Source organism: Ceratotherium simum, chromosome 31 (genome assembly GCF_057802395.1).
Source record: "Ceratotherium simum simum isolate JZ-2026a chromosome 31, ASM5780239v1, whole genome shotgun sequence".
Taxonomy (NCBI): Eukaryota; Metazoa; Chordata; class Mammalia; order Perissodactyla; family Rhinocerotidae; genus Ceratotherium; species Ceratotherium simum.
In genome coordinates, this window is record NC_141930.1 from 3976129 (window position 1) to 3998792 (window position 22664).

Below are 22664 nucleotides of genomic sequence, written 5' to 3' on the forward strand. Positions count from 1 at the left end.
TTCTCTGTAGCCTTGTGGAATGGGGAACATATCCTGGAATTTTGGACTTAATGTGTAGATTGAGAAGACAGAAGGGATATGAGCCCTTGGAGGGCAAAAAGGAATGATTTAACTCTTCAAAATTAAAAACAACCAACTTGTAAATATATCCTAGTTTGGAAGTTCAAGGCCCTAAATTCTCTGCCGAGGGCTGTCCTAAAATAACAGGTCACCGGATCTAAAGATAATGACCAAAAAAACAAAATGATGAAATCAGCACTGACAGTGAAGACACTCCATCTTGTGAGCAAGCAAGGGCATTATCTTTTGGAAGATAAAATCTGGAAAGCACCTTCCTCCCAGACAGGGAGTACTCACACAATGACCCAGCAATGCAGGATGCCCACCATCCCCCTGCGCCCCGGTGGGGACCGGCAGTGTTAGTGTCAGTGCTCTAACTTGAACACCCCATGATGCAAAGCACGAAGCGAGACACAAAGAGCATAGAGCATAAGAGGCCATGACACTAGAGTCCTGCTGATGAGGAGGCTTTGTTTCAACAGAAAACCCTGTTTTCCCAAATGAAAGAGAGCAACTATTTTACGCAGTGCTGAAGTACAGTAAAATTACCAACTAGAAGAAAAAATTTGCATCTTCCTTTGCACCTGCCAACTGTGAGGATGAGGTGAAATTTCAGCCTCTTCCATCCCATGCTAGGTTTACCATTGCTTTTCCATTTCTCGCCACCCCAGAGGAGGGGTATCAAGTAACAGGTCCTTGTGTGAAAGGCTATAAACATCCAAGCATAGTCTTTTTCTTCCAGTCCTTGGGGCTGGGTAGACAAGCCAACCAAGGGGTCAGCCCACTCTTGCCTTCTGTCTCCTCTCAGAATGCAGCTATGTGGGTCATTTAAACCTGGGCTGCCATGTAGATCTAGCCTTCTGGGAACATCACTCTTTTTGAGTTTCATGCAGTTTGTCACAAGACAGTGAAATGCCATGTGAGAAGCAGAAAGGAAGACTACGTGGCTTGTTCTAATGCAGTTTATCCTTGGCTTTCATTGAGAGACTTCCTAAGAAAAATTCCATTATTTTAAAAATATTTTGTGTGCATGAGTGTGTATGTGTATGTATGTGTGTGTGTTGTATAACTGCTACTGAGGGTAGTATTACTATGCTGTTTATATGGTTTCATATGTGATAAGTTTCTCTCAGAAGGGAGAGTTAGGGAAAACAATAGTTTCTTATCACAGATTGGAGTACTCTCTTTTAATAGATGATCACATAATTCATCACGCTCCCCCTTTTAGCCTTGACTGCCAGGAATCTCATAGCTGAGTTTGATGCTCACTTGAAATGCCTTATTGTTACATAAGTTTTCTAAGTATAATTTGCCTGATCCTACCTGCCCACCCCACCCCCCAGCTCTCACTTAATTCTTGGCTTTATTATTTACCTCTTTTTAAAATTGGTTGCATGGTTTGCTTCCTTTGATTTTATCATAAATTACCTCAAATCAAACCAATACAACTGTCATGTTTCAAAAAGGCTTTGAGATGGATTGTCTGCATTAAAGAATTGCACCACCCAGTCTCCTTTTACTGCTGCTGTGTTCTTTCCATATGCAAGAAGATATTCATGAATATTTACACATTGAAAACATAACAGAAGACTGAAAAGAGGCCATTCTTTAACCTAGCAGAGAATTGCCTGCAGCAGAACTATTTTAATGGGTATTGTGTCAGCATTTCTTTAAACATTTTAAATTAAAAGGTTTATAAATTACATTTGCTTACTGTTGAAATAAGAGGGACGTACTATAAGTAAATATCATCTTTAAAAAAAAAAATCTCTTCTGTAGGCTGTTATAGGAAATGTTAACCTGTTTAGTCGACTGTGAATTTTAGCAACATTATCATAGCTCAAGGCCCATTTAAAATTACTTCTTAAAACACTTTATTATAGATCTTTTTCTTTGAATAATCATAATAATGAGAATAACTAAAATTTGTAGAGCATCTATGAGTTCCAGGCTCCTTAAATATATCATCTTTCAGGAAACTTTTATCCTTCCTGTATGCAGCTGAGGAAGCTAAGGAACAAGAGATCACGTTCAGACCACTGGTAATGCAGTGCTGATTTTAGGAGCCAGGCCTGCCTTACACTCTTTCCACCAAACAGACTCATATAAAACATTTGCACGATTATAAACCATCAACAAAGTGAGTGAGTGGGACCTGTTCTGGTTCAACAGCCTTTCAGTGTTCCTTTGCGAAGTGTGAATTAAAGAGAACTCACCCTCAATTACCCGGATGTATGGATATTCAGCTTTGAGTTTTAGAAGTGGACATTTTTTTAATATTTTCTCTTGTGGATATTGGTGACCCCACTTTTCCGTGTCAGTAATTTGATTGCCCAGGAAAGATTGGATCTGGAGCTACAAGAGACTGCACTTGCTACGCAGACCCAGCAACAACACACTTTCCAATTGAACCTTGTAGGCGTGTCAGTGCCTGGGCTTGTGTCTGTTTCAGAAGGACAGATGCATTAGGGGGGTAGGAGTAACGTTTCCCTCTCCTCCTCACACTTGGTTCAAAAACCACGGGGTCTATTCTTAGATGGTGTTCTGAGTGGGCCCACCTGGCGAGGTAGGTGAAACGGAAGCCCGTACCTGTGCAAAGGGAGGCATTGACACTGGAAGTATTCAGCTTCCGAAAGTGAATGTGTATTACCCTTGATATCATAAAAGGAGACATAAAATATATAAAATAATCAATAAACATTTCTAATCAGTAAAAATTTCTCAGCAAACAGAACAAGTCAGCGAAATGGAAATGTCCAGGGTACTTTTCCTCTATATTTGATTTTTGCTATTTACCATTACCTGAAATTAGCTTCCATTGTTTTGTTTCTATTGCCAAGGTTGTAAGGGACATTTTGGGTCACTTGAGGATGTTCCAGAGTCACCATAAAGAATGGTAAGAGAACTCATGTAGGTCCAATGGTAAACAAATCACCAGAGATATTTTGCTGCAGTCACCTTACTTGGCCCACGCTCAGAAAATTTTTTGTTCATTGAAGTTCTCATAATACAACCCACATTCATGGCTACCACCACCATTGTGATGATCTTATAATGGTGACACTATAGGTTATCCTTTGACAATCTTAAGGAGCCTTGAAGTTACTTGCAGTAACAATCTTAATTCCTACGGTCATCTGTGTGGGGTGGGAAGGTTGCTATGAAAGGCATCTGCATAACAGCCAAAAAACCATCTTTGGGCATGATACCTAGTAATATCCATGCAGTGAGTGGGATGAAACTGTATGTTTTACGTGTCTTACTGAGCTGTGCTCCCTGTGACGGGAGGGCTCCTCTACGTGAATGAAAACCTGTACTTGTTCAGCTCTGATAAATAGTACCTTTGTTCTCTGCTTATTGGCTTTACTCACATCAGAGAGGAAAGGTCTGTCTCCTTTACAAGCATTCGCAAAACCATCACACAATTATTCTCATTTAGCAATTATTTAGCATTAATTGGAACTTGGCATTCTGGGAAAGTTACTTCCTGGGGGAGAATTATTATTTTAGAACACTATAGACACTGTGTTAGTACATAGCACATTTGAAGCAGCAATTTATTAAAAATTACAATATTTTCCCTAGAGAATGGATTTGCTCTTCACCATTAGGAGTAGATCTAATATTTATGGAAGGTTCACAAATGATTAATTATGTTTCATTTACAAATAGCCTCTAAAAGGAGACATTTTTAGTATAAGTGCTATTTTAATGAATTGTGTGTCTTCAGGAATTTGTGTCCAAGACTGGAATGATTTCTTTTTTGCTTCCTTCCCCCAACCTTATACCTGAGCCTGCTGCTGCTTGCCATGACCTTCCTATTTCTTCTATCGGAACCACGTGATCATTCCCCCAGTTGCCTAAGCTAGAAACCTGGGACATATCTGTGACTCTCACCCTTCCTTACACTCCATTTCCCATCACTCACCATATTCAAATGGTGTCTTGTTGTCTGCAGAATAAAAGCCAAACCTCCTTAAGCTGATAAGCAGGCATATGGATCCTTACACCCCAGGCTGCCATGACGTTCCAGTCACTCGTTCTCCACCAAGTAGGCTATCCTAGCTCCCACCGTGAGATGTTCTTTTTATCTCTGTGCCTTTGCCCCGGCACATGTCTTCTTTGGTGGCATGCCCTTCTTTGTCTTTGTCTGCTGAATGAATGCCTGCTCATTTAGAAGCAGGCTCGATTGTCATCCAGATTTTCACTCCCCTCCCCTAGGCAGAATCAGTAACTCTCATTTATTTTCTTACAGAACTGTATGCATACTTCATTTACATTCCTTATTTATATGTGTATCTAACTCATGCATAAGACAGTAAATATTCTGAAGCTTCTCTACGTTTTTAAAAAATTTTTGTGCCTTCTATATATACCATGTTAATTAAGGCACACGATAAACACTTAGTGAAGGTTGTTTGGCTAAATTAAAAATCCCATTAAAAGAAGTAACAAAACAAAATCATGCCTCAGTGGATATTCCATGTAAATACTACTTTGTGGTTGATGATGGAGATAAAATGGACATAGGTAAAGAAGAGAGTCTGAGAGCAGATAATTTACATCCCCAATGGAGTGAATAGAGATGGAGACATGGCAGTTTAGAGCATGAAGGCTAATCAGAGGTGATCAATAGCCATAAAAATATTCCACTTTTCTTTCATTGTGCTCTCTCCTTGCCAAGCAGCCTTGGTATTTTCTGTGTCATTTGCAGAAGAGCAGCTACCACAGTGCCTAGACCATAGTAGACACACAGTACATATGTCTTGCATGTATGAATGAATGAATGAGCAAATGAAATTATTCCAGCTCTCTCATTTTACAGATGAGGAAACAGACCCAAAAATGCAAAGAGTGGGAAAGCAGAATCCAGCCCTTTCAAGCTGCTACCACATTCCCTGCACCGGCCGAGCCACGTGCTCTCATCTTAATTACGCAATTGTATTCTGTCAAGAAAATTATGCAACTATTATATTAGATAAAGAACTTGATGCTCAAAATCTGTGCCCTATGATCACGCAAATAGGGGGTCACTCTTGTTCTTATGCTGTGTATAGTGTATAGTCTTTGCCACCTGCTGGCGTGGAAATCATGGCCAGAAATATAACTGATTGTGGTTCGGGTGGGCAGGAATCTCTGCTTTTTATAATTGTATTGTTTAGCTGGTAGCAGGGGAGAGAATTTGGGGAGCTGTGATCTAGTGGCAAGATCAGTGGACTTGAAGGCTGAAACCCAGAGTTCGGTTCCTAACCTCGTTACCCGACTTCGGGCGAATCCTGTATTGTCTCGGGAACTTAGTTTTCTCATTTATAAAGCAAAGCACGTAATACCAACCTTGTGGAGTACTGTGGTGAACAGATGAATAATGGCCACGAAAACGCAGTTTGTCTACATAAAAGTAAGGTGTTAATAAGCTTTCCCATTCCATAAGAATGGGAAAGGGTATACAACAGGGCCTCCTCTGCTGCACGTTCATTCTCTTTTGTTTTCTTTGTTACCATTTTGAAATTTCAGTGCACCTCAGCCTTCATTTGTGTAAACAGATGAAAACAGGAAAAATAAGCATTTCCCCACTAATGTGGTTTGTATACAACATACCAGATTTAAATGAACTTTTCTGCTTCTAATTCTTTTGAATTCACAATTCAACATAACTTAGTAATAGAGAAATAACAGTTAAGACATTTGCTTCTTGTCATAAGCTTCTATTCTCATAAAAAAATCAAAACACTCCAAGAACAGGGAAAATATGAAAATTAACATCATCACACAGATAGTAGTAACTCTTTGATGAGAAGAAAAGCTATTGCCAGCTTGTTTTGATAATATTTGAAAATATGACTTTTCAAATGTTCTGCATTAGCTGCAGCTCTATGGATACATTTAAAAATAAATTTGACCAAAAAATAATTTGCATTTCTCAGTTTTATAAACATTGCCCTTTACCTCAAAAAAAGGTGCAGAAAGTATCATTTGCTTTTTGTTGGGGACTTTATCTCTGACCGTTAACATCAATACTGCTTCATGACCAATTATCAACATTGTTAAGTCCTGTAGCTTTCCATTTTTATATAAAATTTTTTATTAAAATTAAATTGACAGCCAAAATAATGAGAGCAATTAAGTTATATTTCCAATATATATCTTTTAAAGTCTCTAACGGTCATATGTTAGAGAGCCCTAGGGTGTTAGGTGTGACTAGGACCTTAGAACTCATCTACTTCCAACCCTCTTGTTTTATAGTTCAGGAAATGAGGCTGTGAGTGGCTGAGAAGGAGATGTGCTAGTTTTCAGAGAACAAAGAAAAGGAAATGCCTCCAAGCTATCTTTTGAGAACTCTTCTTACTATACTATATCAGAACATAATGAATCTTAACATGTATAACTCAATTCTCCTTTATCCAAACGCTATCAGGAAAAAAGAGGGCCTTGCTAGACACTTACATTAGCTCTTTGGACGTGGACACTGATGGAACGATGCATATCTGAGAGAGGACCGAATAAATTGGATGATAGGAGAGCTCAATAGCCTGGAACAATTGGCTAAGTCTAAGAAAAGGGAATTTAATAGAGATGGGTGCAAAGTCAGCACTCACAGTACAAAAATCAATGGCAAAAGTACATGAAGTGGGACATATGGCTTAACAGCAAAACATGACTTTTTTTTTCAAAAGTGGCTATTTTTAAAGAACTCATGGAACCAAAAGTTACATGAATTATTCTGGTCTTCTTCCCCAAATCAAGGGATTTTTTTAAACCTAATGGCAGTATATACAGAACAATAAAGATGTTAAATATAATCTACTCTAGCCACCTGGAATTGAGATTATACATGTGGACACTGATAAATTGGGGCATGCAGAGAGAAAAGATCAGAATATTAGATTGACTCAGACCGAAGTATATCAGGAAAGGTTAAAGGAATTAGATATATCTCTCTGGAGAAGAGAGATATACATGTGCTTTGTAACAAAAGAGGCTGAATGACCAAGTGGAAAGAATTCAGTGTGGCAGCAGAAACCATGAGTTTGAGTATTGGCGCTATCATTTACCAATGCTGTGACCTAGGGAAAATCTCTAAGAAATCGTATATCAGGTTCTTGATCTGTATGATGAGAATAGCAATATCTACATTGCAAGATTGTTGTAAAAATTACATTAAATTAAACAATGTATGTAAAACACCTACAGCACATTGCATTCAGTAGTCAACAAATATTGACTTTCCACCACTTGCCAAGTAGAATCATTAGAGATTTTTATTAGATTTTATTAGAAAAATATCTTGTGGATTGTTTAAGCAGAGATGAGAAAGTTAGGCATCCAATATCCCTGACAATGCTGCGTGATATATTTATACGTTGACCGTCAGCATTTTGTTGTACAGTCATGTACAGCATAATGATGTTTCAGTCGACTAAGGACCACATATATACCAGTGGTCCCATAAGATGAGTACCACACAGCCTAGGTGTGTAGTAGGCTATACCATCTAGGTTTGCATAAGTACACTCTATGATGTTGGCACGATCACAAAATTGCCTAATGACTCATTTCTCAGAACATATCCCTGTTTTTAAGTGATGCATGATGTATTGTATGCCAGTGAAGACTGTTCTTCAAAATGTTTTTTGCCTTATAGGTTACATTGCCTTTCAACGTAGCAAGAAATTTTCATAACTACATGTAGTGAAACAGTGCTCGCATACTTACCTATAAAGTGCAGAAAGGGGCCTCTTGTTTCCAGGTTTTGGTCTGTATGGTTTGGGTTCCCCTGCCATGTTGATATCTAAAAGCATAAAATAAACAGCACTGATTAAGAAAATATTAAACCATTTGAGAAAAGCAAGTCATAGAGTTTTCTTTTCCTTTTTGCCATTTGCCTATGCAAGTGTTAAATGCCATTCATTCATTCAACAGGTATTTATGGAGCCCCTGTTCTGTCTAGGCAGGTCTTGTGTGAGACTCGTCATGCACAAAACAGATTAGATCCACGCCCTGTGGAACTCACGTCCTACTGGATGAGATAGACAATAAGCGGCAAACATAATAAATAACAAAGTATATAACATATTAGAAGGTGATAAATGCTATGAAGAAAGAAAATATTCAGGCAAGGTAAGAGGAATCAGTAATGTTTATTAAAAATGAAGAGAGAGAGAGAGAGAAAATGAGATATCCTTCTGATTTGGATTTTTTGCCAGGAATGTCTCAGTTTGCACAGCTATTGCATGGGACTCAGCTTTGTTCGTAAAAGAAATTATTAAATTTCCCATAGTAATATCTTTTCCATCCACGTAGAAAAGGACTCAGAAGGGTGAAGTTGTAAAACATACCAGCTTTACCGAAAGAACTGCAAAAAGCACTCAGCCACTGGAATGTGCAGTTACAGAATTCTGGGATGGTCAGAAAAACAAGAAAGCACATCCTTTGTCTTCATGAACTGAAAATATGATCAAGTCCCTAAAATAAGACAAGAAGATGCTTAAGTAGATGACGAAACAGTATATGCATACAACTGGCCAAACTCAATCTTTAAAAAAATGTGTAAAACTCTTAAGAAATTGGAAAGTTGAGTGGCAAAGGTTTAGGAAGTGACATAAACAACTGGAAAGTGAAGTCAAAATTTCCAAAGGATAATAGAAAGGAAAATCTAAAGAAAGCAAACTTCAAGAGAAGCTTTGAAAGAAGTGAGGGACATTATTTTGACAGAAAAGAAAGTAAGACTTCCATGTCTTGTACAGTGGACTCAATACACTGAGCCAACCAACCCTGAAAACAACCAGAATTTCCATATAAAATATAATGTATCTCTTTTTAAAAAATAGAAAATTGAGCTAGCAAGAAAGTAAGGAGTTCACAGAAGCCTACATGTGGGTGAAAGCAGGAACTCAGATGGAAGGGGACACTGAACCTGGCTTGTTCCTTGAAGATGTTTGTTGACGCTAGAACTTGAGCATTATTCTCATGTTTCTGTGGATCGGAGGGGACAGGACACAGTGTCCACATTAAAGGATATGAAACATATGATTATCTAATTCAACATCCATATGTGATAAAATCCTTAACTAGGAAGAAAAGGAAACTTCTTCCTTCCACCTAATAAAGGATATCTACAAAGAACCTATAGAAAACACCATACTTAATAGTGAGATATTGGACACATTTTCTTTAAGATCAAGGAATTTAAAAGGGCATCCACTGTCACCATCTCTGTACAGCATTGTCCTGGATATCCTAGTCTGTGAAATAAGACAGGAAAACAATATCAGAAGTGGGAAAGAAGAAATGAAACCGTCATAGTTGCTGATAACATAAAAACTCCAAAGCATCCACAGTTTATTACAATCAATAAGAAAGTTTAGTAAGTTTATTGGATTCAAAGCCAATATATAAAATTCAATTGCATATCTCTACACAGCAATACATACTTTTAAATATAATTTTAAAAGACGTAATTTATATAGTATAAAAGTGCAGTACCTAGGGATAAATATATTACAAAATTTTTAAAATGTTTATGGAGAAAATTATAAAACTGTATTGGAAGATTTTACAGTAATCTTACATAAATACAGAGAAATTGGAAGACTGGATATAATAAATATGTCAATTTTCCCCAAGTTGATTTATTGGTTGCATACAATTCCAATAAAATCCTCAAATATTCTTTTTATGTCTTCTTGGAGTTTGATAAGTTGATTCTAAAATTTATGTGATAGAGCAAAGGGTCTAAAACAGCCATGATACACTTGAGAAAAAAAAGCAAAGTTGGGAAACTTCCCTATTAAGATTTATTTTAAAGCAATAGTAATTATAGTATTGGTACAAAGGTAGAAAAGGAACCAATGGAACAGAGTAGAGAACCCTCAAATTGATACACACATGTATGGATACCTGGATCATGATAGAGCTGGCATAGCAGATCAGGGAGTCAAGGATAGATCTTTGAGGCTGTAACAATTGGTTCCCCACAAGGACGAATATGAAATTGGACTTCTACCTTACACCATACAAGAAATCAATTACCATTGGAATAAAAACTTAAATGTGAAAGGCAAAAATATAAATGTTTAGGAGGCAATATAATAGAATATCTCTATGAGGTCAGAGTATGGAAGGATAATCTTAAACCAAACATAAAAGGCACTAGTCTTAAAATATAAGATTGATAAATTCTACTACATTAAAATTAAGAATTTCTGCTCATCAATAGTTACATAAAGACAATGAAAAGAAAAGCCACAAACTGGATGAAGAAATCCTTGAATAAGCATTTGTTTCTGGAATATATAAAGACCTCATTCATATGATAGGAAAAAAGACAAACCACCAAATAGAAAATTGAGCAAAAAACTAGTAAAGGCACTTTATAGAAGAGGGAATATGAATGCTGAATACACATGTGAAAAGATTCCCAACCTCATTAGTAACGGAACATGCAAATTTAAACACTGTGAGAGCCATTAAGAGTCTAATAGAAAGAGTTAATGATATTTTGAAGCAACTGGAATGTGTGTACATTGCAAGTACCAGCATAAATTGTTACAACTATTTTGGAAAATAATTTGGCAGTTTCTAATAAACTTAAAATGCTCAAACCCTGGGCTGGCCCGGTGGCGCAAGTGGTTAAGTGCGTGCGCACCACTTTGGCGGCCTGGGGTTCGCAGGTTCGGATCCCAGGCGCTCACTGACGCACCGCTTGGTAAGCCATGCTGTGGCGGCATCCTATATAAAGTAGAGGAAGATGGGCACAGGTGTTAGCTCAGGGCCACTCTTCCTCAAGAAAAAAGGGGAGGATTGGCATTGGATGTTAGCTCAGGGCTAGTCCTCCTCACAAAAAATTTAAAAAAAAAAAAAATCTCAATCCCTATGAACCAGGAGGTATGCACCTAAAGAACTGCATATGTGACCCATGAGATATGTATAGGAATGTTCATTGCAGTACACTAAAATAGAAAAAATTCTTGGAAAAAACACAAATATCCACTAACAGGTAACTGGATAAAGGTGATATATTTACAAAATGGAACACTTTACAACAGTTAAAAAAAGAGGAGAGAGAAAGACTTAGAGCCACAGGCAACTACACTGATGAACTGATGAATCTCAGGAACATAACATGGAGCAAAAAATAATGTCATGGAAAAACACTGACAGAATGAATCCTTTCACGTAAATTAAAATAGAAATGTAAACAATATATTGCATAGGAAGGAAAATATATGTAATAAAAAAACTAAAGAAAAGCAAGCAGAGATAAACAACGAATTCAGGATGAAGGTCACCTCTAAAGGAGCAGAAACAGGTGAAGGACGTGGGAAGGACATCCAGAGGGATTGACAGTACATCACAATGTGCTACTTCTTACACTGGGCAGTGGGAATATGGGTTTACAACACAGCCTCATTCCTTATAACTTAAATATACCATAAATTTTATTTTGCATATACTTTAATAAAGAATTTTTAAAAAATGGGAACAAAGATTGTCAGTTGTGTATTGTAAATATTCAGGTCAGAGGCAGTGGGTTTTGGTGAACACGTGGTTTCAGCAGAGACTCTGAGTGGGGAAAAGGTAGGAAAGAAGAGCAGTTGGAGGAGGGTGGATTACTGGGTGTGAGAATCTCACTAGAGACCCTAATTTGAACTTGACATCTAATTTCAGTGGGATATAACTTGGGTTCTGAGTAGAGGACAGTCCTGAGAATGAATACTGAAGACAGTGACTCTTGTATGATTTGGAATAAGGCACAACCAAGATGGAGGCTGTCTGAACCTTTCCGATGTGACAGGGTTGGAACCAAAATGCAAGTGAAACAAACACAGATTTCTGTTATTTGATAAACTCTGTAATGACGGTAGAGGGTACACGTTCATGAACTGTCCTAAGACACAGTGTATATGTTTCTAGCTTAGACACCATGACTTATGAACTGAAAATGTAATTTTTTTCTCATAAATAAATAAAACACTTAGGAGTTTCATGGCATATACATGCAATGCAAAGCCTTTCGAGAAAGGCTGTTAAACTCAGTGTTTCCAGACATCAGCCTCTGTTCAAAGGTATTAAGAAATGCAGAAGAAAATCTTTTGTTCCTGATAGACTGAATAGTGTTCAAATGCACAATTTTCCTTCGAATGTGTGAACACTTATATTTAAATATGCAAATCTATATATTTTTCACTGCTACAGTGAAAATCATCCAAAATCTGCTGTTAGTGGACAGAGACGTAGTCAAGGGAGAAGGGACAGGGGGCAGTGAGCCCAGTTAATCAGTGATCACAAAGCCTTGCCCAGGTCTGGATGCACGAGCATTTCCTTTGTATTGAACTTGATAAATACAAGATTTAATTGTGTCGTCAGAAAACCCAGCTTATTTGGAAGCCAAGGTGCAGATTCTCATGCCTCAAGAGCTGGTGGCCTTGAAGGGACCATCCAAACAGAGTAAATGGTTTCTTAGCAGTAAACGTCATGGTCAACGATGGAGAGCCTTCCCGAGGCCTCTTTCCCTGGTTGTCCTGGCCCCATGTAAGTCACCACAGGGAGGGCAAGAGGAAGAATGACGAGGGTTCAATTTTCTGCCAGTCTCACAAGATAGCAGCTTTGGAGTAAAACATTGAGATACAGAAAATAAAGTGTTGTTTCTTAAATTCTTGAGTTGGCAAACAGATTCATACCAAATACTAGTATTTAGAAATCTTATATTATCCTCGAAAAAGGATGTGGGTTTAATCCTTCTCAACAAATTCTTTTGGGAGATTCCAAACACTCCTAGTTAAATTCCTACCTGTTATGCAGAAGTACCTGTAGATGTACCTATGTACCTGATGGACTCTATTACCTGGCTATTAAGAATCATATTTTTGTAGAAATGATTGGAAAAACTAGGCAAGCAACATTAAAAAGAAGTCTCTTGAAGAGTTTCTGTTTGAGTGCTCTACACATCACACCTCTGTGGAAGAACTCCCCCCTCCTTCCCAGTCATAGGGTCAAAGCAGACAGAGCTAAAGCTTTACCTGGGCTGGGAGACGACTGGAGACAGCCGACCTCCACATGGAGTGGGGAGGGTACTTGTATTTCATCACGCTGCATTGTGAACCTCTGTGAGCACCAACACCAGCCCTGGTGGTCTAGTGGTTAAGGTTCAGCGGTCTCATCGTCTCAGCCCAGGTTTGTTTCCCAGTCAGGGAAGTACACCATCCATCTGTCCATTGTCATACTGTGGTTGCTGTGTGTTGCTGTGATGCTGAAAGCTATGCCACCGATATTTGAAATACCAGCAGGGTCATTCACAGTGGACAGGTTTCAGCAAAGCTTCCAGACTAAGACAGACTAGGAAGAAGGACCTGGCCACCCACTTCTGAAAAAATTGGCCATGAAACCTGTGAATAGCAGTGCAGCATTGTCTGGTATAGCGCTGGAAAGGTGAAACGATGGTGCAAAAGACCCAGCAAGGTTCCACTCTGCTGTACTCAGGGTCATTAGGAGTGGGAATCAACTCAACGGCACTAACAACAAAGCACCAACTAAGAGGCTCATAGAATAGATCCCGTGTCTACTTTGAGGTTTCAATATTTCAAGTTACCACCAAAAAATACTAGGAAAAAAAATGTACTACTTCTAACATTAAACCTCAGATTCAAACAATTGAAAAATATCCCGTTGAGCCGCTAACTACATCTTTTCACAGTAAATTACTTTAAAAATGTATTAAATGTTCTAAAAAAATTAATCAGTTTTCTTCTTTATTTTTAAACTAAATAAGCGATGTCAATATACCATGACAAAAATAACTATGAAGTTACAGAACTGAAAAAAGTCAATGAGCTGAAACTATTCTGATTTGAGGTAAATGAGATGAGGCAAATGGAGGCAGGTACTGTCCCAAAGTGTCATCTTCAGAAATGATAGCCAACACATGTGAATATATTTATTTGACCAATTCCCATTAGCATACTACTAAGGATGATAGTAACAGCATTGTATTATTTCATGCTTGTGACTCTTGGGAATATACCTCCAATTCTACACCCAAATAGATGTGCCTTTCCCTCTTTGCACCCCCGTTTTACTTTCTTCCGTCATTCCAATGGTACTGACTACTGAACGATTGCTCCCTTTGACTCTGGACTTCTAAAGGGCAGTCATAATTTCACTCAACTTCTTATGCCCTTCAGCATCCCTCACAGTGTTGTTTACCCAGTGGCGGCTCAATGAGTCTATTGGTCCATTAAATTCATACCAACCAGAAGGTTATGCTTGCATGGGTGGTAGTGTGTCTAACCAAACGCACTTTGTCAGCACGCTTCCTAAGGGCCGTTTATCTGAACAACGTAACAACGTTTAAAAGATGTTAATAGGTATGTTGCCAAATATACCGTAGTAAAATAAGTTTGGTGAAAATGCTCTAATATATCCCTTTCTTGAATATTTGCACTGCATATTAAAGGATAGGACTCTGGAAAAAAAATTCAATAGTGTTTAACTCAAATGTTTTCAGATATTTATGAACACAGAGTATTTTTCGGATGGCACTTCTGTTAGCAGCCAGCAAAACAGAGCTCCCCCAGACCACTGGTTTATGAGATACCCAGAAATATTTAGGAAAAAAAATATTTTACATTTACTTCTTTGCCATGTATTCAATTTGGAATTTCCTCGTTTGGAAAGTCAATTCAATCTTTTTGTGTGTGTGGGGGGGAAGATTGGGTGTGAGCTAACATCCGTTGCCAATCCTCTTTTTGCTAAGGAAGATTAGCCCTGAGCCAACATCTGTACCCACCTTCCTCTGTTTTTATACGGGACGCCAACACACATGGCTTGACGAGCAGTGCATCAGTTCGTGCCCAGGATTCGAACCTGCGAACCTCAAGCCACCAAAGAAGAGCACACGAAATCAACCACTACGCCATCAGGCTGGCTCCAAGTTAATCTTTTAATTACATATTATTCACAATGCTGCAATAAACAGACACTTGCTACTTACCTCCACCACTAGTGACCCCTGCTGGCATCTGCCACTTCTAGAGAGATATAAGCTTGATGTCAAAGTGACGTTTACCTTACGTTATAATAAGGCATCCATGTTACCAATGTTATATTTAGATGGGGAAGGAATTAAAAGAAACATTTTTCTAAAGGAACTAGTTAACAGTAATATCTTTATTCTTGGGAATTTTTGTTTTGCTTCCTCCCCCAGGTTTAAACAAAAGTTTAAATAATTCAGCGATGGCATATAGACTGCCAGGAAAAGTCATTCAGAGTCTCTTATTGTTCACATTTAGAAGATTTAGGGGTTCATTACTGTTCCATGGACTAGAAATTCAGGAGATAAAGAAAATAGTCTGCTATGTTTGACAAGTGAATGAATATAACCATACATTACCCCAGTAAAAGCACCATACCATTAAAAAGTGTTTTTGCAGTTATTAACAGTTTAGATCCTCAGAACAATGCTGTGGGATAAGCAGTGTGGGAACCATTACTCCCACATCACATATATAGATGTTTGAGATACTGAGAAATTAAATGGCTGTCATGATAATATCGTTAACTCAGTTCACTAAAACCGCCTTTATTATTGAGCACGGCTGTGTGCCAGGCACCGAACTAGCGGGAGAGGGGCTACTCTGCCCCTGCCCTGAGGGAGATGAGAGTCAGCCACACCAGACTCCCAGTTCAGAGCTTTCCCTACTAACTCATTGCTCTTAACCAGGTTTTGGATGTCACGCCTTCTCTGCCCCTCACTCCCGGTGTGGCTGTGGAAAGCAGCCTGTAAAGCAATGGACCCTGCGTGTCTAGGAGTTCGGGCATCAGGGGGGAGGAGGATGATTAAATAAGCGCGGTAGGGAGATTTGTCTGGTAGCAATGGGGGAAATGCATTGGACTCGCAGCTGAGCCGCCTTGGTCGGGTGGGTTCCCGGCCCTCTAGTTTGCTGGAGCTGCCCAGAAGCACCTTCACTCTGAGGACAAAATGCACCAGATTGGCAAATACAAGTACAGCCACCCGGTGCTCTAAAATATCAACATCTGAAGCATTTTGAGCCTAAAGCTGAGAGTGGGGCCAATTTTGTACAAAAGTAAATGGTTTCCCATTTACAGAATCTTGTTGTTTTTCCCTTTGCAGAATCAAAGCTAGTTTTAACACTTGAAATATGTCCTTAATAGTGTGTTAAAATACTCACCGTTATGGGAATGAAACTGTAGTCTAATTTTACTGGGCAGTCACTGAATTGTGACCATTTTAATGAGCCTGTGGACCTAGTTTCATAAATTAGTTCTGACACAGCACTATGGCGCGTTGGCCTCTGGTTATTAGAATGCTAATGCAAAGATGGCTGGCTGGCCAGGTTCCCATTTGTTACCAGAAAATGCTCTATGCTCCCAGGTTCTGTCTGCAAGGACAAATAAAAGTGGAAACCTGAAATTATTACTAGTTACCTGGTAAGTCTGATCACTGTATGTGACTTATTTAGATTCAAACAGCTTTTTCCCCAATAGAAACTGAAGTAAGAAAAGTGGGCATGCATATTTGAATACCCTTTTCTATACCCTTGCTCAAAAGTTATGTTAAGAAGAAAATTAAAAATGCACCAAATTGTTCATTTTCATTGATCAAATAATTATTGAACATACAGAACATGCCTGGTACGGTGCTAGGTATTGGGCAAATGGATGGGAACATTGTCTGTGTGCTCCAGGACATCACAGAGAAAGAGAAACCTGCAGCTAACTATAGCAGATGTGACAAACGTCATAGTAGAGATGTAGACTTCACACCTTGGGAACACGGTGCACCATCCTCCATCGCTGAGATGCCCTTAAGGATCTGTTCTTGGCATCTAAGGTGGTTTCCTCCCAAGACACCGGTTCTAATGTCGGCAGGTTCGTAGACCCACGTCTACCAGCAAACTCTTCAAAAGCCTCCGCTCTATCCGTTGAGGTACAGAGAGCTGTTTCTGTTCTTTTGTTTGTTTGTTTTATTTGGCTTTTCCCATCAAAAATCCCATTAGCTAACTGTCAAAATACTTTAGATTTGCCTTGAAGCATAAGTGGCCATGAAACTTGAAACTTTGTGGCTTTGGTGCATGTTGAATCAATGTCTAGTTTAAAGTTATCTAGCAGAGAACACAAGCACATTCTCATACAGGTCACAAAGCAAACACCAAATGGTAATAATCATCAAATTTGAATTTAATTCCTAAAGCTCTCTACTTGTCTCATTTTTTTCTATCATTTGTCTCCTGTATCATTTTGGATAAATTTTTCGAATATTTTTTTTCTACGTTCCATGAACATCTTTAGCTCCACAAAGGTAAAAATGAAGGACAATATGTTTTCTTAAGAGATAAAGTCTTCAGAAACCAAATGAATCAAATATAAAATTCAGATAAATGCCCACCAGAAGCACCCTGAGTACATTGAAGACCTTGCTTCAGAATTTTACAAATGATCTATTGACGTTAATAGTGGAGACAAATGTTATGATAATTAAGACCAAAATACCTGGTGGAAAATAATCTTAGCAATATGTTCACTACTATTAATTTCTTTGCATCCCAGGAGTTTGTTTAGTTTCATACTTGAGGAAAAAATACTCCTTAAGGAAAGTAAAATTCAACCAACAGTCTGGATTATCAGTTTCCTGGAGAACTCTCAGATTTCCACCAGTTAATTAAAATAGACTCTCGAGTTGGGTATTGCTTCTCTCTATTCCTTTCCTTGTCTCATTTCTCTCTTTTCATAAATGTATATACGGATTTTATTTTCTCAGGTCTTTTTCGTGGTGACTGTATTTAGCGTTTAAAACACCAAAGCTACTGTACTAGGTATTTTATAATTCACAAATAGCTAAATGCATTTTACGTGGAGAGTGGTATACAACTCTGATACTCAGAGTTTGGTTGGCAGACAAGCAGCATCTGCATTGTCTAGGAGCCTGTTAGAAATGCAGGATCCAGGTTCCACCCCAGACCTAATGAATCAGAAACTGCATTTTAACAAGATTCAGGTGATTTCTATTCACATTCAGGTTTGAGAAGCATTGGTTCGCAACACATTTAGCTTAAATTCCCTCCTTCAACTATATTTTAAGGGTTTTATTTTTTTAAGTGTTTTGAAAATAAAATATTAAGAATTCTGAGCAGAAAAATAAAGCTTTTAGGGAAGAAATTTGAAAAATGCTTTTCTAAAGGCTTAGAATGGAATAATGCTATCTTAACATCAACTTTGACGATAATCATAGTTGCTAGTGTTTGTATATCATCTAACAGTTGGTCATATTTTAACACACATTAAAAAATAATTCTCACAATAATATTGTGCTGTGGTATTGTCAATTCTCATTTGTAGAAACTGAAGTTGAGAAAGCATAAGTTATTTGCATAGGATAGCACAGCTAATAAGTATTGCCGGGTAGGCCCAGTGGGGCAGTGGTTAAGTCCACTTCAGTGGCCCCAGGTTCTCAGGTTCAGATCCCCAGCGTGGACCCATGCACCACTTATCAAGCCACCCAGTGGCGGCATCCCATATACAAAATAGAGGAAGATGGGCACAGACGTTAGCTCAGGGCTAATCTTTCTCAAGCACAAAGAGGAAGATTTGCAACAGATGTTAGCTCAGGGACAAAAAATAAAAATAAATAAACAATAAAATAAAAATAAAAAACAAATAAATCTATTGTTCTTGACGAGACTTATATAATTTACTGGCAAATTGCCAAATATGTCAATTTTATTTTTTAAAAAGATTAATTTTTCATAAAATCTAAGTAGAAAGCCATTAAATTCAATCTTATTGTTAAGAATTCCATAAGAAAGCAAAACTTCAGACAGCTCTCTGACCGAGAATGCAAACCTGAAAGACACAGCAAGAAATCAAGGAGATACAAAGGATGTAAGATCCTTCACCAAAAACAGGAGCGAAGTGGGATAGCTGATACTCACTAATAAAGCCAAGCTAAGCTAAGGAAAAGGATACACGAAACGTAATCAGAGAAAAACCCTGCCAGATATTGCTTAAGCAAAACTGTTTAGAGGACTTTCAAATCGTGCCACCTGTACGCATCTGCTCTCTGTATCCAGCCCCATTCCCTCTCTCGCCCTTGGCACCTCACATCCTACCACCTTCCCCCATCTTCCTCCCCTCCAGCTACCTGGTCCTCCTGTTGCTTCTCAAGCATGCCAGGCACATCCCTGCCCTTTGCTTTAGCTGCTGCTTCTCTCCAGGCCTGCAGTTTGCTCTCCTCCTAGACAATTCCGGGGTTAGCTTCCCCATTCCCTTCAAATCTTTGCTCAAATGTCATCTTCTCGCCTATTTAACATTGCAACATTTCATTTCCCTACACTCCCAACACTCAGAATCTCCAGTACCCTGCTTTAATTTGTGTTTTCCAAAGCATTTATAACCTCCTCATACAATATACAATTTATTTATTTATTAGGTCCCTTGTTTATTGCTAGGTGACCCCCCCCATGCTAAACTGTTGGCTCCATGAAGCCAGGGATCTTTGTCTGTTTTGTTCACAAATATATTCAAAGTATCCAGAAGATTTGCCTAATATATGCAGGTTAATAAATGTTTGTTGAATACATGAAAGACTTAATCAATGAATTAGTCAATGTATGACCAGAACTTCTGTGACTCAACATGGCTGTCGAAGGCAAACAGTAGAGTCCTGAACAAGGTTATGGTTAGGGTGACCACACAACTTAGTATCTAAATAGGTCGCTCCTGAGTGTGAATAGGTCATTAAAATTATATAACATTGAAAATTTATTTAATTGATCAACAAATTGATTTATTATAGCCCTGGTTCTATAAAGAGTGGTAATCAAAAAAAATTAAAAAAACAAAATTCTTTTAATAAATCTGTTTGGAATAAAGCAAAATTAAAACAAATTTATATTGATTAGCTGAATATTAAAAATAACATAAATCGAGTAGTTTTCCATGGTGCTTTCACCAGTTTATTTAACAAATCATCTCATATCCTGTGTCACCTACGTTTTTATCTAAAATTTATTTTTTCAATCATCATATTTTTAAATTTTCACAAAATTTCTCAAGTTTTCTTTAAATTTGCATTTTATTATGAATAGTTTTGACATTAGTGACACTTTCAAATAACTCTGCTTTGCAAATATATATATAGATATATAGATATATATTTTTTTTTTTGAGGAAGATCAGCCCTGAGCTAACATCTGTTGCCAATCCTCCTCTTTCCGCTGAGGAAGATTGGCCTTGGGCTAACATCTGTGCCCATCTTCCTCTACTTTATATGGGATGACGCCACAGCCTGGCTTGACGAGTGGTGCATCGGTCCATGCCTGGGATCAGAACCCGCAAGCTCCGGACCTCCAAAACGGAGTGTGTGAACTCAACTGCTACGCCACCGGGCTGGCCCCATCAAATATATTTTTAATTGAGAAAATACTTCTAAAGGTGCTGAGGAAAATGATAAGCTCAGAGACAATTATAAGTGGAAAATATTCTCAATTCTATTTTTGTATTGATATGTGAAAATATATCAGCCCAAATATTTTCATAGGTACTGTCTTTTCTTGACATATTTTTATAAGATACAACCTTTCAGAAATGTCTTAATATTCTTTTGAATGTCTCATAAAATGTAAAAGCCATACACCCACAGGCATTCTCAAGTTCATTTCATTCTGTACAAAATATAACTAATTATAAGTAGGAGATCCATCAAGAGACTCTTCCTTCAAGTTGAGATATACCAAGGCATTATAATAGAAAAATCAGAATTAAATCTTGTATACCTTTAGAGCTCTCATTGTTTAATTTATTTACTCTATTCATTGCTTCTGTAAGAATTTGTCTTTTCATTTATGAGATTTACTTTTAATAATTGAAATTCTTTAAAAATTTCAAACTCTGAATTTTGCTGAACATTTTGGTTAGAGATTTCCAACTAATTTTGAACAAAATGTAACCAAAACTTAAAGGATTTACAAAGCAGTTCTTGAAAAGCTAAAACACTTCTAAAATTCACTTGATGATAGGCAGCAAAGAGGGAGATTCTGTAATAATATGTTAATGTTTTCTTTTTAGTTCATAATCGGATTCATCACGAAAATTTTCATGGTTCTGTTTTTTGACAGTATAAACATGAAAATATTTATAAAATGTGATACAGTTCAGTTTGCATAAATTAGTAGACAATCACAGCTTGTTTGATGCAATTATGAATTATTTATATACCATAACCAACTCCAAGTACATTTCTGCTCCATAGGTTTCATAATTTACTAAGAATATTATTTTTACCACCATGCTGTGTTCCACCCAAATTTGTATTTATATCGTCACTGCAAAAATCACAAAATTTTATCTTCAATGTTAAATTGTTAAAATAAATTTACAATACCATTTAGAAATAATGTCATCAATTTCACAGTTTTCATTTAATAGGTTATGCAACAATAAGGGTTTTGATTTAAAATAAACATCTAGGGCCGGCCCCATGGCGTAGTGGTTAAGTGCATGCGCTCTGCTGTTGGTGGCCCGGGTTCGGATCCCGGGAGCGCACTGATGCACCGCTTGTCAGGCCATGCTGTGGCGGCGTCCCATATAAAGTAGAGGAAAATGGGCACAGATGTTAGCCCAGGGCCAGTCTTCCTCAGCAAAAAGAGGAGGATTGGCATGGATGTTAGCTCAGGGCTGATCTTCCTCACAAAAAAACCCAAACAAAAACCAAAAAAATAAATAAACATCAAAAGACACATAGATAAATTAGTATCTGGCCTATTAAAAATTTATGAATAAAACCATTAATCATTGTTATTAAAAGGCTTTCAGACTATTATGCTAGGAATTGCCCATAAGATGGGAAGCCAGCACAATATGTGATTTGTCATAAGAAAATTTTTTTTAATTTTTATTTATTTGTTTTTATTGAGATATAATCGACATATAACATTATATTGGTTTCACATGTACAAGAATAATGATTTGATATATACATATATTGTAAAATGATCATCACAATAAGTCTAGTTAACAACCATCACCACACACAGTTACAATTTTTTTCCTGTGATAAGAACTTTTGAGATCCACTCTCTTAGTAACTTTCAAATATACAGTTCAGTATTATCAACCATAGTCACCATAGTGTACATTACATCCCCATGATTTATTTGTTTTATAATTGGAAGTTTGTATCTTTTGACCACTTTCACCCATTTTGCCCACCTTTCACCCCCAACCCCTTGCCTCTGGCAACCACTAATCTGTTTTCTATCTCCATGAGCTTGGTTGTTTTTGTTTTTGTTTTTTATATTCCACATGTAAGTGATATCATACGGTACTTGTCTTTCTCTATCTGACTTATTTCGCTTAGCATAATGTCCTCAAGTTTCATCCATGTTGCTGCAAGTGACAGGTTTTCTTTCTTTTTTATGGCTAAATAATATTCCACTGTGTATATATAGCACATTTTCTTAATCTATTCATTCACTGATGAACACTTCAGTAGTTTCCATGTCTTGGCTACTATGAAAAATGCTGCAATGAACATGGGGGTGCAGATATCTTTCAAGATTTTTGTTTCCTTCAGATAAATACCCAGAAGT

At 37.6% G+C, this 22664-nt stretch overlaps 1 protein-coding gene across 3 annotated transcripts in view; it reads right to left on the minus strand.

Annotated features, from left to right (window-relative positions):
• RALYL (RALY RNA binding protein like) overlaps window positions 1–22664 on the minus strand; it is a 686254-nt gene that overhangs the window by 128901 nt on the left and 534689 nt on the right. For all 3 annotated transcript variants that reach the window (XM_014795852.2, XM_087420386.1, XM_087420385.1), the window contains exon 3: window positions 7774–7849. In XM_014795852.2, the coding sequence (XP_014651338.2) occupies window positions 7774–7849 (76 nt within the window). The remainder of the gene's footprint in view (window positions 1–7773; window positions 7850–22664) is intronic.